The sequence below is a fragment of the Primulina tabacum genome, chromosome 10 (genome assembly GCF_025594145.1).
Source record: "Primulina tabacum isolate GXHZ01 chromosome 10, ASM2559414v2, whole genome shotgun sequence".
Classification (NCBI taxonomy): domain Eukaryota; kingdom Viridiplantae; phylum Streptophyta; class Magnoliopsida; order Lamiales; family Gesneriaceae; genus Primulina; species Primulina tabacum.
This window is the reverse complement of record NC_134559.1, coordinates 11,992,052-12,012,661: the sequence shown is the minus strand read 5'-3', so window position 1 is coordinate 12,012,661 and position 20,610 is coordinate 11,992,052. Positions and strand designations below refer to the sequence as shown.

At 37.7% G+C, this 20,610-nt stretch overlaps 1 protein-coding gene and 1 non-coding gene across 4 annotated transcripts; both read left to right on the top strand.

Annotated features, from left to right (window-relative positions):
- The first annotated feature begins 5,383 nt into the window (after positions 1-5,383).
- On the top strand, positions 5,384-5,490 carry LOC142513014 (small nucleolar RNA R71). Its single transcript, XR_012808983.1, has one exon. It is a non-coding gene; the product is annotated as a small nucleolar RNA R71 (small nucleolar RNA).
- A 3,442-nt stretch (positions 5,491-8,932) lies between these two features.
- Positions 8,933-19,792, top strand: LOC142505132 (dihydrolipoyllysine-residue succinyltransferase component of 2-oxoglutarate dehydrogenase complex 1, mitochondrial-like). Of its 3 annotated transcripts, none has more exons than XM_075617974.1 (15): positions 8,933-9,084; positions 9,193-9,263; positions 9,353-9,427; positions 9,867-9,927; positions 10,012-10,039; positions 14,288-14,355; positions 16,519-16,596; positions 16,687-16,742; positions 16,973-17,017; positions 17,107-17,397; positions 17,507-17,601; positions 18,310-18,400; positions 18,477-18,587; positions 18,946-19,140; positions 19,478-19,792. In XM_075617974.1, exons 2-15 carry the CDS (start codon positions 9,210-9,212, stop codon positions 19,667-19,669), a joined length of 1,440 nt encoding a protein of 479 aa, XP_075474089.1. In that variant the 5' UTR covers positions 8,933-9,084; positions 9,193-9,209; the 3' UTR covers positions 19,670-19,792. The 3 variants fall into 3 exon arrangements, with proteins under 3 accessions (XP_075474089.1, XP_075474087.1, XP_075474088.1); XM_075617972.1 differs by having other exon boundaries at positions 14,288-14,358; XM_075617973.1 differs by having other exon boundaries at positions 8,949-8,976; positions 9,192-9,263; positions 14,288-14,358.
- Positions 19,793-20,610: the final 818 nt, after the last annotated feature.

Below are 20,610 nucleotides of genomic sequence, written 5' to 3'. Positions count from 1 at the left end.
GCACCGTGAGTTACCTTAGATCTTTTGGGTGCCATGTAGAGATTGGAGTGCACAAAGTATCCAACCGCCGGAAAATTGTTGAGGGTCGCCGGAGAAGCTCACCGAAATATGTGGAAGATGACCGAAGTTGCTTGAAAGACCGCCGGAGAAGAAAATCTTGTAGCCTAAATGCTTTCTCTTGGAGTGTATGGACCAAGATTGAGTCTTTGCCCTGAAAAATCACCAAATAATACGGATTGAGCACAAAAGATGGAGGGGGGGCGCCGAAAATCGGAGGGGGGGAGTAGGGTTCGAAGTGGGGAGGAAAAGAGAAGATGAAAGTATTTATAATCTGCGTGACTCGCTAGGGCGGTCAAAACTGACCGCCCGAGCGAGAAGTTTTCGGAAAAAAAAAATTTTGTTAATCTGTGCGACTCGCTAAGGCGGTCAAAGTTGACCGCTCGAGCGAGAAGTTTTCGGGGAGAAAAATTTTTAATCTGCGCGACTCGCTAGGGCGGTATATTTTTCCCGCCCTGGCGAGACGTTTTCGCAAAAGAAGTGTTCGGGAAAAAAATTTGAATGCAATGCCATGCAACTACCGAAATGCAAATGATGCGATTAATAACTAAAATATATATATATATATATATATATAATCAAAATCGAAATAAGGAGTAGAAGTAGTTCTCAATTTATAGTCTAGAGCTCGACCCTTCACCCATGTCCTCAATGACTGTCATGGAGCCGAGTGACTCCAATTTGTGGCTCAATTGTGCCACCGATATAGTGCTTCAACCTTTGAGCGTTCACAATAAATGTCCCTTCCTTGCCATCATGCAACACCACTGCACCCGATGGGAACACCTTGGCTATAGTGAATGGTCCTGACCACCTTGACTTTAGCTTGCCCAGAAAGAGTCGTAATCGAGAGTTGTATACCAACACCGCTTCACCCACTTTGAATTCCCTTCTTATAATGTGTTTGCCATGGGCTCGTTTGGTGCGTTCCTTGTAAGATAGTGCAAGATCATAAGCTCTTCCCCGAAACCCATCTAACTGATTCAACTGCAGCAATCGTTTTTCACCTGCAAGAGCTAAATCAAAGTTTAGTGCTTTGGTCGCCCAATATGCTCTATGCTCTAATTCGACTGGTAGATGACATGCTTTACCAAAAAGCAACCTGTATGGTGTAGTGCCTATAGGTGTTTTAAAAGCAGTACGATACGCCCACAAAGCATCATCTAACCTAATGGACCAGTCCTTCCTATTCACATTAACCGTCTTCTCTAAAATCCTCTTAATTTCTCGATTGGATACTTCAACTTGTCCACTAGTTTGGGGATGGTATGGAGTGGAAACCTTGTGGGTGACACCATATTTGCCCAACAGTTTATCAAAAATTTTGTTGCAAAAGTGGGTGCCACCATCACTTATGATTGCACGTGGTGCACCAAATCGATTAAAAATATGTTTCTTCAAAAATTTTAACACCACTTGTGCATCATTAGTGGCACAAGCCTCTGCCTCCACCCATTTAGATACATACTCCACTGCCACCAGAATAAATTTCTTTGCAAAAGATACAGGAAAAGGACCCATAAAATCAATCCCCCACACATCAAATATTTCACACTCAATAATGTTATTTAAAGGCATCTCATGACGGTTGGAAGTATTACCTGTGCGTTGGCATCTATCACACTTGAGAACATACAAACGAGCATCCTTAAAAAGAGTTGGCCAATAGAAGCCACATTCAAGTACCTTAGATGCCGTCCGTATGGGTCCAAAGTGACCACCTACCTCACGGTCATGACAATGGTTCAGAATTTGATTGGTTTCCTCCTCCGCCACACATCTTCTTATCATGGAGTCTGCACAAATCTTAAACAAGAACGGTTCCTCCCAAAAATAATATTTCATGTCTGAAAAGAATTTCTTTCTTTGGTGAAACAATAAATTAGGTGGAGGTGTGCCAGTGACAAGAAAATTTGCAAAATCGGCATACCAAGGGTACGCATTTACCTCAAGCAATTGTTCATCAGGAAACCAGTCATCTATATCATCGTCACTGCCCTTAATTCTAACATGCTCAAGCCTAGACAGGTGGTCAGCAACTACATTTTCCACACCCTTTTTATCTCGAATTTCGAGATCAAATTTTTGCAATAATAAAATCCACCTAATTAACCTAGGTTTCGCATCTTTCTTAGCAAGCAAGTATTTTAGGGCAGAATGATCTGTATACACAGTTGCTTTAGACAGAACAAGGTATGAATGAAATTTGTCGAAAGCAAATACTATAGCAAGCAATTCCTTTTCAGTAGTAGCGTAATTCAATTGAGCATCATTTAAAGTCTTACTTGCATAGTAGATGGTATGAAATACCTTGTTCTTCCTTTGACCCAGCACCGCACCAACAGCTGTATCACTAGCATCGCACATCACCTCAAACGGTAGCTCCCAATCAGGGACAGTCAGAACAGGTGCTGTCACCAAGCTTTCCTTGAGTATCTCGAATGCATGCAGACACGTAGAATCAAAATTAAATTCAGCATCTTTCATCAACAAAGAGGATAAAGGTTTAGCAATTTTGGAAAAATCTTTAATGAAACGCCTATAAAAACCAGCATGCCCTAGGAAACTTCTAACTCCTTTTATTGATGAAGGTGGGGGTAAGTTTTTGATTACTTCCACCTTGGCTTTGTCAACCTCAATTCCATTCTCCGATACCTTGTGTCCTAACACAATCCCCTCTTGAACCATAAAATGACACTTCTCCCAATTCAACACCAAATTTCTCTCCTCACATCTAACTAACACCAAGTTCAAATTCTCTAAACATTCATTAAATGAGGAGCCAAAAATAGAGAAGTCTTCCATAAAGATTTCAAGGAAATTTTCAGTCATGTCATGAAAGATAGCGGTCATGCATCTTTGAAATGTTGCAGGTGCATTGCATAAACCAAAGGGCATACGCCTAAACGCAAAAGTACCATAAGGGCAAGTGAAAGTAGTTTTCTCTTGGTCCTCAAGTGCAATTGTGATTTGATTGTATCCCGAGTATCCATCTAAAAAGCAATAAAATTCACGACCTGCTAATCGTTCAATCATTTGATCGATAAATGGCAAGGGAAAGTGATCTTTACGGGTTGCATCATTCAATTTCCTATAATCTATGCATACACGCCAACCCGTAACAGTTCTAGTGGGAATCAACTCATTTTTTTCATTAGTAATAACAGTAATCCCACCCTTTTTAGGCACACATTGTACAGGACTTACCCACGCACTATCAGAGATAGGATAGATAATACCTGCATCCAGAAGTTTAATTGTTTCAGCTTTTACTACCTCTTGCATCTTTGGATTGAGTCTCCTTTGTGGTTGTGCTAAAGGTGAGTATTTATCTTCCATCAGAATTTTGTGCATGCAGATCGAAGGACTTATCCCTTTTATGTCTGAAACCTTCCAAGCGAACGCTTCTTTATGCTCCTTGAGGACTCCCAAGAGCTTACTCTCCATATCATCTGTCAAAGAAGAGGAAATAATAACAGGCAATTTATTATTTTCTCCTAGATATACGTACTTGAGATGTGGAGGTAATGGTTTGAGCTCCAAAGTAGGTGGCTCCTCTAGGCTTGACTTTTGAGGCATTAAATCTTTTCTGTCTCCCAATTCCTCTAGTCTAAGCCTCACTTGCTTTCTCCAAGGTGGAATGGCATTCAAATGAGCTACCATCTCCATCTTTTCCTCGTCTAGCTCGTCCTCCTGCTTTTCAGTAGTGAGAGTGGCCTCCAATGGTTCTTTCAATCCATCCTGCACAAAATCACAAACAAGCGAATCCAAGACATCAATACGAAAGCAACTATCATTGTGCATTGTGTGCTTGAGAGTATTGAAAACATCAAAAATAATTTCTTCTTCTCCAACTCTCAGTCTCAATTTCCCCTCCTCAACATCAATCAGTGCTTTCCCTGTAGCAAGAAACGGTCTCCCTAGGATTAAAGGCATCTCTAAATCTTCCTCCATGTCAAGTACCACAAAGTCTGCAGGAAAAATAAACTTATCCACTTTCACCAGAACATCTTCGATAATCCCACGTGGATACTTGACAGATCTGTCAGCCAGCTGCAACGACATCCTAGTTGGCTTGGGTTCACCTAATCCCAGTCTCCTAAACACAGAAAAAGGCATCAGATTAATACTCGCACCAAGATCACATAGAGCTTTATGAAAATTAATGTCACCAATAATGCAAGGTATCGAGAAACTCCCTGGATCTTTTTGCTTCGGAGGCATCTTGTTTTGAACTAAAGCGGAGCAATTTTCGGTCAAATTCACCGTCATATGATCTTCTAGCTTCCGCTTATTTGCTAAGATATCTTTCAAGAATTTTGCATAACTTGGCATATTCAATAAAGCATCAGCAAAAGGAATGTTAATATGCAATTTTTTAAATATCTCAAGAAATTTACCAAATTGTGCATCTAATTTAGCTTTCTTCATTGCTGCAGGAAAAGGTGGAGGGATAACAATTTTATTCTGTGCAATAGGTGTAGATGTAGAGTTAGAAGACTTACGTCCTCGATTTTTCACCTCATCCTCACCGTGCTTGGTCTTCTCCTCATTAGACCCGAGTGTTTTTCCACTACGCAATTCCACCGCCTTCACATGTTCTCTTGGGTTAGTTTCCGTGTTGCTTGGTAAAGTTCCTTGCTCCCTATTAGCAATCAGCTTAGCCAATTGTCCAATTTGATTCTCTAACCCCTTTATGGATGCATCTTGGTTCTGAAATCGCGTCTCTGTTGCAGAAATAAATTTAGTCATCATTTGCTCTAAATTGGACTTCTCCTCCCGAGACGGTTCTGGCTTGAATCCTTGGTGCATCACATATGGTGGACCTCTTTGTTGGCGATGTTGGTTGTTTTGACCTCCCCATGAAAAGTTTGGGTGATTCCTCCATCCCGGATTATATGTGTTCGAGTAAGGGTCATTTCTAGGACGGTTCTGGAATCCCACTTGTTTTACCGGTGCTCCCTCAGGCACATAGAATGGATTGCCATCTTGGCAATCCTGCACATCATGCTCACCCCCACACTTATCACAGAAAATTTCTTGCAGACGCATAGCCGACCCACTCATGCTCATCCCATCAATCTTTCTATTCAAAGCCTCTAACTGTGCTGAAACCGCCGACAAATCATTAACTTGATTAACTCCAGCACCTCGTCTCTGCCTATCAGATTGAGGATGATAGCTACTAGCAGCCATCTCCTCCAATAACTCATATCCTTCCTCCGCCGTCTTTCTCAGTAAGTTACCACAGGCAGCAGCATCTATCATAGTACGGTTAGGAGTAAGTAGACCGTAGTAGAAAGTTTGAACAACTAACCCAAGAGGCAGCTCATGGTGTGGACATCTCCTCAACAAGTCCTTGTAGCGCTCCCATGCCTCGTAAAGTGACTCTTGCTCATATTGAGCAAAAGTAGTAATGTCGGCTCTAAGCTTCATAGTCTTCGACGGAGGAAAGTACTTGATCAGGAACGCTTTTGCCATATCTTCTCATGTAGTAATAGACCCTACAGGCAAACAGTTTAACCACGACTTAGCTTTATCTCTCAGTGAAAATGGAAATAAACGCAAACGAATAGCGTCATCAGACACGCCATTAAACTTAAAAGTATCACAAATTTCAAGAAAGTCAGCTATATGAGAATTAGGGCCGTCAAGTGCACTTCCCCCAAATTGGACAGTGTTCTGAATCATCTGAATGATAGCTGGCTTGATCTCAAACTGATTAGCTCGGATGACTGGTCTTACGATGCTTGGACGTGCTCCATCAAGAGACGGCTGTGCATAATCCAACATCGGTATACGCCTTGGCTCCTCTCTTTGTTGATCGCCTTCCATTCTTTCCTTCGCTCTTTGCTGCTGTAGTCGACGTCTAGCTGTGCGTTCGATCTCGCGGTCAAAAGGCTCAAGCTTAAACTCGAGTGATCTTCGCATGCACCACAAGAAAAATCTGCAACACAATGAGAGTATCAAATAACAATAAAATAAATAATACTAAAGAATTTAAATGAAAAATAAAAAATTGTGAATCAACAGTCCCCGGCAACGGCGCCAAAAACTTGATCGAGCAAAACTTGCACAGTGAATAATCCCAAAATTTATTTTATAAATGAAAGCTCGATTTAAATATCGCAAGTGCACGATAGTCAAGTTATAATAAACGTAAGTGAATACGAGTATCGTTCCACAAGGACTGCGTAACACTATTTTTATTTTCAAGTAAAGTTTCTTTAGAAACGATAAAATGAGTTGATGATTAAACTAATGTAAATTAAACAACTAAAATAATTAAAATGCAAAGAAAATGTACTCAAGACCGCAATGATTAATTTGGATTAAATCAAATGAGAAATTAATTTGTTGGGAATTAGCAGTTCACCTACCACTCGTGTTTAAATAATCACACTCGACTTTTACTCGTGCGTTCGACGGAATTCCCTAGACTAATTAATATACTCTGTCGAGCTATATTAATACTAATCAAAAACATGCAGTACTCAAGTGTCCTCAAATATTTAACAGTTCAAGATTGCATTACATTCTATGGAATCCACTAGCTTTCATTCGGGTGAACTATCACTATCGACACGTACCCAATTCCGTATATCTACTAAAATTGTAAATCCGTGGTTTATACTATTTGATCGTATTGTTAACTATTCTATCGAACTCATCAACAACATGAAATAATCAAAGGAAGTTAGCTAGGCTTCGATTGAAACAAGAAATAACAATAGCATAAACAAATCACTAATAAAAACGTCGAGAAATAATGTTAAACACCGAGTACGGGGTAGGATCCCCTCAAATCCCAACAAATCTAGAGTTTAGCTACTGAAATTCATGATAAAAACCAACAATCAATGTAAGAAATAAAATACTGAATAATGAAAATACTAAAGATGACGATGGATGAAGGCCACAACGCGTGGAAATTTCGAGGTCTTCGAAATCTCCTTTGCTCCTAGCCTCCTCCCCAAGAAAAATGATGAAAAGTCTGATAAAGTGTGTCAAAAACGGCTGATCTCGTGTGTTAGGTCTTGGTGTAGGATAGAGTCCCTCAAAATTTGGAAACAAATCTTTCTCAATCTCGCTTCTCGCTAGGGCGGTATATTTTGACCGCCCTAGCGAGAGGTCCTCGAATAAGCTTCCTCGAGCATGTCCCTGGTTTCGCTGGGGCGGTCACTTTTGACCGCCCTAGCGAGACACTTGCGCAAAATAATCCTCGGCCAGACCACAATGCTCGCTGGGACAGTCACTTTTGACCGCCCTAGCGAGACCTCTTCGATATTATGCCAAAGTTTCTCCCACTTTATGGTTCAATTCCTACAAAATAACCACAGAATACACGAGATTAGTCAAATGCTCAATAATGCTAAAAAAAATGCAAAATTCAACTAAAACAAACTAATATGATGCATGAACGCGACTCAAAACCAACACTAAAAACACGTAAAAACGAGTCCTATCAGTTGCATTTTTAAATTTACGACGGTTTTACTTACAACCGTCGCTAATTTTAGCAACGGTGCCAGCAAAACCGTCGCTAAATATTGCAACGGTTTTTCCAAATCGTTGTTATTTGTCCAAAAAAACACGCTAATCGACAACGGTTTTAGAAAACCGTTGTCGATTGTCCAAAAAAACACGCTCAAAGACAATGGTTCATAGAACCGCAACGGTTTTCACTAAAACCGTTGTTAAAAAGCATATAACAACGGTTTTAGTAAAAATCGTTGTCGTATGTGCATTGTTGATTTGATTTTTTCTTGTAGTGAAGGGTCGATAAAAAATAAACAGAGTCGACCCAAAATCAAGCAGTGTCAGGGTCGACCCAAAAACTGACCAACAACAGAATTCGACCATAAAACGTTAAATCTAAATTAAAAGATCAATACAATGTCCAATAATTATAAAGATCAATACAATGTCTAATGCTTATCAAACATATTACAGGCTAAAAAATATCTGAACTCAGATACAAGTCTATCATCTAAATTTAATACTATGTGCTCACTGTCCCTCGATAAGGCATATACAGTAGTAGCAAAGACAAATGTTCCTGAATCCTCACTGTACAAATAAAAAGGACACTGAAGTTATTAAATTATTAGTCATCTGTAAAGCTAAATTATCAGAGATAAGAGAACTTACTGTTTAATCTTGGCTCTGAATTCATCATATAGTTTTATATACCATGGTCTTTCAGGGTATGGGTTGTTCTTTCCTCGTTAAATTACTCATTAACGATCAACTATCTGATTACTCATTAAATACCAGATAATTTGACTAGAAACATTAAAATCTCTGTCATACCTAAAAAAATTACCAAAAAGACTGCTTAAAACAATCACAAAGACAAACATGGTCGACCCAATGTTGGGTCAACAGCGTGGGTCGACCCAAGCTTCTGTTTTTTGGTTGACCCAAGCTTCGGTCGACCCAATAACATCGGGTCTACCCAAGCTTGGGAGCGTGGGTGGACCATTGTTTTTTGGTCAACCCAAGCTTATGCCGACCAAAGCGTGATCGAAATTTTCTTCCTCAACCAATCGATCGACGAACGAAAAAAAGTAATAAATCGAAATAAACGTTAGCATTACTAGATTATTATTAGCCATTGCGTCGATTTATATTGAGAATTTTAGCCGGAAGGGAAATGAAAAGGAGGTCGACAGAGAGGATCTAGGGTTGAGTCGACTGATAGAATATAATAGATGACTGATGAAAATGAAATACGTGTTTAAAATAAATATATATATAATAAAATTTAATGGTGTATTTACGTTTAAAATAGAAAGATATTTAAATAAATTAACTTATATATCTTTTTTTAAAATACGTAACAATGTACTCCTTTTTCCCTAAATTTCCCAGATCTCGTACATATTTGGTAGTTGGGACGGGACTATTCCTTTTCCAAACTTCTTCCCCTCAATTCAGACTTTTCTTCTAGCTTCCCCATCACATTTCTCGAAACCCTATTTCTGATAGTCAGTCAAGCCTCCGACTCCGCTTTTTTCATTTTTGGTAAGCGTCGCTTCCGAGATCTGTTACGCATTTTCCATGTACTTTGTTTTGATCTGCTTGTTTTGCATTTTTTTCTGACTGTTTCGTTGTGGGTTTTGATTATTTAAGGGGTTTTCAGGTGGTATATGATGTTGGGTGTTTTAAGGCGGAAGGCCGCGTCCGGTGCCTCGTCTACTAAGGTGACTTTCCTCTTTTTTTTTTGGTGTGAGTGGATTTTTTTTATACGTGTGTGTCTTGTTGTAACACGTTTCAGTTGCTTTTGGGGCAGGCTTTTGGGGTTTCGTTGGGTAAAATTAGTCCTGCTGTTTCTACATCAAGAACTTGCTCCGCCTTATCGGAGGAGGTAATTTCACTGGTTTATGTATTGATATAGAAGTGTGGATGACTTGACGAGGGTGTGAAATGGTGATGCTGAAATTCTCTTTTCATGTTTTGAATTAGTTTGTGTAAGCGATGCTGATGGGATGCGATATTAGATTTTATTTGTTGTGGACTCACTTAGGTATTCATTTTGAGTTAATCTTTCATATTATATAATATATACTTTTTGATTCGTTAAATCAGGATCAAGCCTAACAGTATTTCCTTTGTATTGCTCTTCCATTCGTGGGAGCTATATGAGATGATGTTTTGTGAATGATAATCATATGCTACTACAACAATATAGTATATTGGAGTGATATGGATGGTTGAGTTATGCTCTATTATAATTTCGATGGAACTAATCAGATTGATTTTGGCTGTTCAATCAATATTCGCTTTTGTTATGAGCGTGTGAATAGATCATACGTTACGAAAGGGGTGTTGGCCATGTTCAGAGTTATTCTTGCCTCCCTTTGGCTGGTACGTGCATGTGTAGTTCAAACTATTATTTACATGGCCTCTGATCTAGTTTGATGATTTCTATCCATTTCTGTTTCGTCACAGGACGCATAATTAATTTGATTCCGAAAAGGTTAGTGATCTACATCAATGTTTTTCGAGTATTTTTCCATGGTTGTTTCCCTGTTTAGGTAACAGGCATTCACAATGAATCATTAGTAGGAAAATATGGAACCACCACATTTACTTAAGAAATATTAAAATTGTCACACATGATAGTAATCCAATTGTTTGTTAAATTGGATAGCATGATTAATGTCGTAACTCGTATACAAACAAATAAAAATATTACAAAATTTAAGAAGTCGAAAAATATCCATCCGAAAGCAGAAAGGACTTCATATTGTTACTTGTACCTATGCACAAATTGCAAATTAACAAATGCCAGATCCGTATCGTAAAACCCCAAGTCTAGTAAATTCTCACTTTTCTAACAAAACCAAACTAAAAACCATGAAAAATTGCCACATAAATATGAATTTTTTAGACTGAAGATAACAGAAAATCTAAATACAATTTCTTGCCTAAATTTACACTGAAGAATAGAGGTTTTTTGTTGTTGGAAATTCTTTGACTGCAAAATACATAAGATAAAATGAAAAAGCTAACCTTCAATATTTGAAACTAAATTACAGAATACCTGGATTCCAAAATGAAGATAAAATTGTAATCATCAAGTAAATGCATTAGTTCACAAAATACCAAAATTTGAAAAGGAAATAGAATCAAAACCGTCCATTTGACTGCATAATTCACAGAATACCTAATTCAGTGAAAAAAGTAAAAATGAAATCTTCATTACCTCCAAAATATTTTGAATCAACCGGATAATTATGTAATGTAGTGCATAATTCATTATCTCGTATTGACAACTTCTTTAAAACAATTTTCGACGGAGGTTTCCATGAAAATCGGGGAAAGGGGTAGTTATTTGGGGTTAGAGGAAATTTGTGGGATGAGGGAGGTAGTTTATCCCCATTTTTTATGGGACGAGGAAGGGTATTTTCGTGCGAAAATGGCAGATGTGGTAGGTACATTTATGGAATTCTGAAATTTGGTTCACCAAACATACTAAACGATCATTCTAGGGTGCTCAAGTTTAATATATAGTAATAGATATCATCTGAACCTACCATAGTTGGGTATCTGGTGGTCATGGAGCACGGATTTCCAAATGACATTATTGCTACTCTGTACTTTCTTCTGTCATGAGAACTAATAACAATTCTTCTTGTAGAGGCCCGAAATTCGTACTTGAAAATTTGCGGAAAAATTTAAAATTTTCTTTTAAAATAAGTAATATGCCTCATTCGTAAAATAAACTGATAAATAGAGTTTAATGTTCAAAATAACACAGCGGAAATAATTATTGTTTGCAAAATAACAATTTAAAATAATTCAGCAACAGATAAAAACTGAGTTTGAAATAAAATAGTAATTGCTGAAAATGAGGTCCTTGGGTTCCTACTACTACCGGCCCAAGATGACTCACTGGTCCCCGCCCTCGGTCCCGACCTCATCAATACCTACAACAATCAAGTCTAGTGAGTTTAAAGAATCAACATGCATATATCGTAAATAACAAGTAATAATAATAAAATTGCATGCATGGTAAAAATATCATGAGTCTGGCGTAACGTAAAAATATCATGTCATGCGTAATTATAATACGTGCATAACTGAACTGAAAGTCGTAAGTAAAATGTTTGCTCCATCGAGCCCTGTAATAAAATAACATGTCATAAATTTTTTGTTGAGATTATGTCCTACGCAAGTGGCCCCTGAACTGAACTGAACTGAACTGAACTGGATCGCCTGATCAGACTAAACCACAATATACTGGGCGGTAGAGATCATCACAGCCCTTGGACTGGATATCCGTACCTATAAATGAGCTGAACTGAACCGGTAAGTGACCACCGGGTGAAGTAATAATCCCATGATAATGAAGTGACCACAAGCAATATCGCATAAATCTCAAAAATGAATATTTTATATTTTTGCACGTAATATAATTAAATAACATAATTAAATATCCTGTATTAATTTTACCGAATGGGTTGGATCGTTTCCAGGCTCGCTGCGACTTAAATCTAACATGAAAAAGATGCAAATGATTTACTTGCTCAAACTTTGTAATTGACTCCAAAAAAAACAAGACAATTACGCCCAATGACTTGGTATTTAATCATGACTCCGTGCCAACCCGAACCATCGTTTAGTCATGATTAAAATACACTTAAAATGATGAAATAATGCTCCTAACATTTCAGTACTTCGAAATTTGGTGAATGGAGGCCAAAAACATGAAACGCTCTTTCGAGAGTCACTTTGGCAAATTGCACCGTAAATTCTCGTACGACCTCTAAACCTGACCAAATCACGAACGGCCAAAAACATGACCTTCCTAACTCAATGGGGTACTGTCCAGTCCAAGGCCATAGGCTAAAAGCCAACCAAGAACTCGAAACACACCTCTGAACCAAAGCACAACTTGCTGTCACAAAAATACAGCAGCGGCGCTTGCGTTTCTTTGCGTTGTTTGCGAGGCTAATGGCCATTGGGGCTTGAACCACCGACCAGAACCTCTTCCCAACATCCTAAGGGTTGGCTTGAACCATGGCTAAGGGCCCTAGGCCAGCCACAATCCAAGCAACACCATGGATCACCCGAACTTCCACCCGAGAGGCGAACCTGCGCGCGTGGGGCGAGTTGCTTTGTTTGCTGTCATGGACCATTCCAGCGGCCATTTGATTGACCATGGTATGATCTAGACATCAAGGGGTATGGTATGGACCGTGGCTAAGGGCCAGAAGCCAACCAAGATCCATACCAACCTAATAACCGAACACCAACTCATGCAGAAAATGAAAGGGATCGAAGGGGGCTGTTCTTGTTTATTTTTAAAAACCGATTGGGACGTGAACCAAGCCATGAAAGGGCATCTTGGTCACGTCCTAGACATGTCTAGGGGGGTTCTAACCATGGCTACAACCATTAGGGCAGCCACAATCAGAACACTTGCCTTAGACCAAAAATCAACCCGAGACTCAAAATGCCTTATGGACGAGTTGCTGCCCATTTGAGTTGCTGGGGGAAGAAGACTCTTTAACCAATGGTCAAATCCCTTCCTAACACACCCTATATCAATCCTAGATGCAGCCTGGAAAGCTTGGACTCGAGCCAACCACCTGAAACCATCAAAAGAAGCCAAGCCGTGAGGAGCACAAGGAAGACAAACTTTCTGTACATGTTTCAAAAATGTGCTGTCAAATATTTCGGTTTTTACCTCATAAAATCTTGATCATGAAAGGTTTAAATTCATATTATGGTTTGATTGAAGAGTGGAAGGAAAAATATAAACATGACTTGGTTTGTTTTGAACGAAAAACAAACGAAACGACGACGTGGTGCGGCGGAGACGGAGTGTTCTTCTTTCCTACTCGATTTTTCCCTCTTGTTTCTTGCTAGGAGTCTCACGATTTTTGCTCTGATTAAGCTCTGAATTTCGGTGATAATGGTGGGGAGAGAATGGCTAGGAGTGAGGGGAGTTTACTAATTAAATGGGATACAAAATGGCAAGCTCCTAACTTTCTATCCTAGTTGTTAGCTAGATAAGGAATGAGGTGTCATTAGGTGGGATTGAGGGGTGATATGATGACTGATTCCTCCTAGTCAAACAAGGCTAAGATATTGATTGATTATTAATTAATGGTGATTAAAAGTGAAAGGGTTAACATACCAAGAAATAATAAGGAAAGAGTCAAAGGTGGTGAGTTGCCAAAGAAATATTAAATCACCTATGAGGTGGCCGAAATTATGCTATTAAGTGGAGGGGAAATATTGCTTAAATAATGTATTTTAAATCTTTAGTGTTTTATGTACCCATTAAATATTTTAGTGAATTGAGAAATTAATTATTGAACTTTATTTACTACTTATCTCAAATTATTAAATAATTTCTCAAACATTCTTTTACATTAAATTGACTTATTATTTATCTTAAATAAATTCTAAGAATGTTTTCTTAATATTAAATTTTATCTCAAAACTCCAACTCCAGTCCGGCCTCACTTAATTAACTGAAAGGATAACCAATAAACTACTGAATAAAATAATTAAATTTAAAGAAAGAAATTTAAATACTCATGCAATAAAAATCATTTTAATTTAAATACTAGAAATTATGCATGACTTATTCGTAGTCTGATTTACGGGTTCTACACTTCTCATCTATTTGGGTTGGAAAATACTGGAGAAAGATAAGCAATTGGTCGAAAAAATTCTTAGCTGATAAATTTATACTTTGTATACTTTGCAGGGAAGCTGTAAGCAGTCTTCAGCAACTTGTAACCATGCAAATCTGGAGCAGACCATTCTGTTCAAACGGTGATATAAAATTCTCTTGAACACCAGTCTCTCTTCTCCTGCGTACCTTTTTCCTTGCAGAATTGGTAAAACTTGTTAGGTTGGGCAACCTTGATAATATTCCCATGAACTGCTTAAATGTAGTCTTTGTATTTAATGTTACTATTATTGGGATTGAATTTAACTTTGTGAATGTAAAAGTTTCATCAAATTAATGTAGCAAAAGAAATAAAAAGAATTGGAATGATGAGGAATAACCTATTTTAGTTATTTGGACTTATTGTGTCATAGCATCTTGAACTAATACTAGAGATAGAAGATTAGCAAAATTTGATTTAGATTTTGTTATGGCTTTTAGATGGTCACTCTCCAAGACATGAGTGGGAAATGAATGAATTGGTGTTTAGAGTTTTTAGAGTATTTAACAGTTTTTCTTTGATTAGTAGGTACAAAAAAGATTGCTGACATTGAATAGCTAATATTGTGGGGATGTGTCCTGTGGTTTTTCCATAGTTGTCAAAAGCGCAATGCGCACCAAGGTGTACAAGAGCCATGGAGTCTGAGGTGCAACGCGAGGCACGCGTGCCTTACCGAAGCAAGACGCACATTTTTAAATTTTTTAAAAAATGTATTTTTTGTTTCCAGTGACATTTTGACTTAACTCGAAACAAAAAATAATTAATAAGTTCATAATAAATAATAACATGATTAAAATTCTTCAATTATCCAAATCAAGTTCATCTTCTTCCGTTGAATCATTAGAGTCTCTAGAATTTTCGGACTTGTATTCTTCTTGGTCTTCATAATTTTCTTTATCAACATCTTCTTCTTCTTCTTCATCCAAAAAATGTGAAAACGATCTATTTCTGGTTGTTTTAGATGTAGATACTCTCCCTCGTTCTTCTGTTTCAACGCTCTCTTCTTCTGCTTCAGCGTCAGAGTGTTGGGTTGCTAGGGTTTGGGTTTGGATTTTTTTATTTTAAACAAGTAATTAAAAAAAATCACTAAAGCGCGCTTGATGGAACTTTCAAGGCTAGTCTAGCCGAGCATATGGGCTCGCCTTAGTGAATCGCTGCGCCTAGGTCATCCCAGGCGCAGGGTCCTGGCCTGGAGGTGCTCGCCTTTGACAACTATGGTTATTACATTTTTATGATAGTTAGAGGACTATATTTATATGATATTTAAAGGACTACTTGCATTTTCTTGTCCTCAGGTTCAATTATTAGCATAGTTGTCAAAGGCGAGTGTCTCTCGGCAAGTGAGCCTAGACGCTCGCTTGGACTAGCCTTGGTTAAGCGCGCCTCAGTGATTTTTTTTAATTACTTTTTAAAAACAAAATGCCTAAACCCTAGCAACCCAACACTCCATCGCTGAAATCAGAAGAAGAGAGCACTGAACAGAAGAATGAGGTGATGACATCTACATCCAAAACTACTAGGAGAAGACCGATTTCACATCTTTTGGATGAAGAGAGAAGAAATCGATGTTGATCAAGAAAATTATGAAGTCCAAGAAGAATACAAGTCCAAAAGTTCTAGGGGCTCTGATGATTCGATGGAAGAAGATGAACTTTATTTGGATAATTGAATAATTTTTATCATGTTACTAATTATTATGAACTTATTAATTATTTTTGTTTTTTGTGACATTGTGGCTTAATTATTTTATATTTTAATATATTTATTCTAACATAAATATATTTTTTGAAACATTTAAAAATGTATGCCTGGTTTCGGTAAAGCTCGCTCCTCGCCTCAGGCTCCATGATCTTTGTGCATCTCGGTACGCCTTGCTCCCTTGACAACTATGGTTGTTAGCTAAAAATAAATGCAAAAGCAGGACAATGTTTGCATATCATATCTAATGTCTTATGTAAAATTCTGAAAGCAACATATGATGTTGTCAATAACGTACTCACTTTAAATCTAATTTGCATAATGCTAGGATGAATGCTAATGGTAAGTGTAGCTGCATTTGTGCTGACATAGAATAACTATGCTTCCTGAAGTCGTGGTTTTTATTCTCATGATATCTGGTGAAATGCGAGTACTATAATTTTGGAACCCCTAAGTGGGATACAGCCACTCCCTAATGAATTTGGATGAATGTATCTATGTGCAGGAAAGCTATTATATTCTATTTCCATCTTGCTTTTAAACTGTTCTCTTGTCTATACTTGAACAGGAGGCGATCTTGTTGATGCTGTTGTCCCTCACATGGGTGAATCGATAACTGATGGCACGTTAGCAAAATTCTTAAAAAGTATGTCTCTTCCTGTGTGGCAAGTTTCTTTTTCACTTGAGAATATATGATATGATGGTCAAATCCATTGCTGCATGGTGTTTTGTCCAGAACCTGGGGACAGAGTAGAGGTTGATGAGCCCATTGCTCAGATTGAAACTGATAAGGTACTTGTAACGAGAAACATTTTCCTACTTTTGCTGCCAGCAGCTTCTGTTAAAACCATTCTTGAAAGTATAAATAATCATCATCATTTACCCGCTAGCAAAAAAAAGGAATGTGGTGCAAATTTATGCGCTTTTATTTGCAGCATCTAATTGAAATATCTTTTTGACGTTGGAAGCTTTCATAGTACCGTGTGACTGACAGTTTTCTCTTCAATTATTTGCCATCCTAGGTCACTATGGATGTCAATAGTCCTGAAGCAGGTGTGATCCAAAAGGTATAACTTCTTTGACTTTGGACTGGTAGTTCATTATTTCCCTGGATATGATACTGTTGTTTAATTTCTTTTTCTTCATATTTCTATAGCTCACAGCTAAGGAAGGAGATACTGTGGAACCTGGCACCAAGGTCGCAATTATATCGAAATCTGGTGAAGGTGCAACACATGTAGCACCATCTGATGACAAGCCATCTGACAAAGCTGCTCCACCACCATCTCCTGCTAAAGATAAAAAGGAGGACCCAAAGCCCAAAGAGGACCCAAAGCCTAAAGTGGAGACAAAGCCTGTATTAGAAAAGCCTAAAGGAAGTTCTCCACCACCTTCCAAAGCCTCAGCGACGGAACTTCAGCTCCCCCCTAAAGAAAGGGAAAGACGAGTGAGTTTCAATTTTCTAACTGAAAGATACTGGTGCTCTTTAAGAGTTTTATCATCCTATTCTTATTATATGTTTGAGAGTATGACTCTTGAATCCTCTCTAATGACAGGTTCCTATGACAAGGCTAAGAAAACGGGTTGCCACACGATTGAAAGATTCCCAGAACACATTTGCATTGTTGACGACATTCAACGAAGTTGACATGTAATTTATGTGCTGTTATGGTTTTCGTTTATTTGCTCTATGTTATGGTTTTGTAAACTTCTCGGTTAAAGAGCCAATTGGAATGCATCCCACAGTCGAGATTTCTATATCAATAGGCTAGTCGTGTTTGAAATAATTCACTTTGCTGGGGATGGAGTATTCCAACTGGGCAATCGTACGATCTAAAACTACCGAATATAGTATATTTTACAGAATAAATTTTCCCACAATTATTTTTGGTTATGGTTGGTTCTTGGACGGAGGGAAGTGTGTGGAGCGTTTGTGTGTGTTTTACTTTTTTTTATGTGGGATTGGATGGAGACAGTCCTAAAGTATCTGTTTCTTTTGCTTATTTAATTTATCCAGGCATGTGAATTTCCTTGATTGGGTTTGGAGTTTCTAAATGCTTGTTGATATCTTAACTTCCATTGTCACTACAACCCTCTATTGTTCAGCTAAACAGTTAAAACATTTAATGCAATCTAATTTATCTGACTTCAATTTGATCTTATGTTCCTGAACTACGTTTGGGAAAAATCTTACCTGTTATTTCATCAAATGCCATTAACGTGTCTCGAGTTTTAATCCTTTTATACTATCAATTAGTAAGGAACTTGCTCTGTTACTTGACAGCCAGTGAGGAGTTTGCATGTTCTTTTAAACTGGGTGATCAAATAATGACATTTTACATTTATTTGCTTGTAACAGGACTAATTTGATGAAACTTCGTTCCGATTACAAAGACACTTTTCTTGAGAAACATGGAGTGAAGCTGGGACTAATGTCAGGATTTGTGAAAGTATGTTGATATCATGTTGTGTCGTTCAAGTTTCACTATACGTACTTTTAATAACTTCGGTCTCTATGGGTTTCAGGCAGCTATCAGTGCCTTACAGAAGCAGCCAATAGTGAATGCCGTTATTGATGGCGATGATATCATTTATAGAGACTATGTTGATATCAGTATTGCTGTTGGTACCCCAAAGGCAAGATTTTAGAATTTTGTTTTCGCTATTGTCAACACGGCATAAGAAGAAATGATTCATTTAAATTGAATACTTCACTAAATGAAATAGTTCATATATGGTTTCTCGCCTTCTGAAGTTGGGCTAGGTCACCAGAGGGTAAATTCAGATTTCAGAAGAGATGCAGAGTATACAAGTTTTTAGAAAACAAGATCTAATATGTAAGACATATCCAGTCAATCCATCTGCATGATCAAAGACAAAACCGAGTATAGCTAGTTTCCTCGGCAGCAACATAACTCATCACTGCATCTATTTACTGTTACCCATCTAAAATAAAAATATTCTTGGCTAATTAACTAACTTTAGATCTCCATAGGGTCTTGTGGTTCCAGTTCTCCGCAATGCTGAAAGAATGGATTTCGCTGAAGTCGAGAAGGCAATTAACACTCTTGCAAAGAGAGCCAATGACGGCACCATCTCAATAGATGAAATGGCTGGGGGCACATTTACAATTTCCAATGGCGGCGTCTATGGAAGCCTTTTAAGTACTCCCATCATCAATCCTCCTCAGGTTTGTTCCTAATTCAAGATCCTGTTTTGGTTTGTTGGAAAAAAATATAACTCAGTTTGGTTTTGTTTTGTGGAAAAAAATATAACCCAGCGAGCATCTACTGTGACAGTCAAACATTTGAACAGCGACCTCCACTGGGCTAACTGGTTGGGTCACTTGAGTCATCAATTGATTATTATTATTTTTATGTCACGCTTACCAAGTAGTGGGACTTGAATCCAACACCTATGTCACGGAAAACCAATTGCTATACCACTTGTCTCTTTGGTTTACTGGATGGTTTGTTTCTCTCGACACTTTTATGATTAACCAAACCATATTTGTTTTGAAATCGCAGTCCGCAATCCTCGGAATGCACTCAATAGTGAACCGTCCCATGGTTGTCGGAGGTAACATCGTACCAAGACCAATGATGTACATTGCGCTGACATACGATCACCGGCTTATTGATGGGAGAGAGGCAGTGTTCTTTTTGAGAAGAATCAAAGACGTCGTGGAGGATCCTCGTAGGCTGCTGTTGGACGTATGAAGACGCTGTCGCTGAAGGTACTTCCAGTTCAATATGCTATTATACCCGATTTCGAACAATATCGAGTTCAGAAGATTACTCCAATAAATGCATGAAAGTTTTGTAGTGATCACTGAATGCAGTTCTGCGTTAGATCTTTTTTCTTGTTGCGGCGTTCTGTGTTCAAATTCGAATGAGATCTCTAACTTCACACTTCCAAATATATTTCTCTTTCCCATTGTCAAAACCTTCCATGTATTTTTCTACAAGGATTATGCTTGTTAACTGATGTGTGCCTATGTGATTATTTAAACGTGTAATATATCTGCTTTAAATATTATTACAAAAATCTGTTTTTTTGTTTTATTTGTTTATATGGATGTCATGGCTCATTCGTGCGTATGCTTGGAATGCATGGCTAATTGGAAATTTGTATTTTACAACGAAATTCTTATATAATTTCTCATAAAATTAATTTGATGGGTGAAAAGTAAATTCGAGATTTGTAACATTTGTATAAATTAAGTGGTTGGATATAGTTATGAAGTTTTACGCAAGTTATAAAAAAATTGTGGTGATACATTAATAATTTTAAATATAATGTATAAGTAAATTTATGGTATAGTTTACCAAGAAATCTGTATAAAAATTAAATTAGATCGACATCTCAAATTTAAAGAGAGCCAATGAAACAAAAACAATTTTTTGATTATTTTTCATAAAAACAATCTATGCTTTTGTTTTGTATGCTAGGGAATTGGTATCACATTACAAAAAGAGAGGAAAAAAGGATGAAAGAATCAAAATTTAATAGTATTTTTAAATATATATATTACTTCATACTACATCACTGATTCCACCTATGATCAACAAAATTTTGCGGGGAACAAAATCGTCGCTAACAAGTTTTTGGCAACAAAAAAACCTTGGCGAAAACTCGAAAATGTTGGTAACAATGTTCA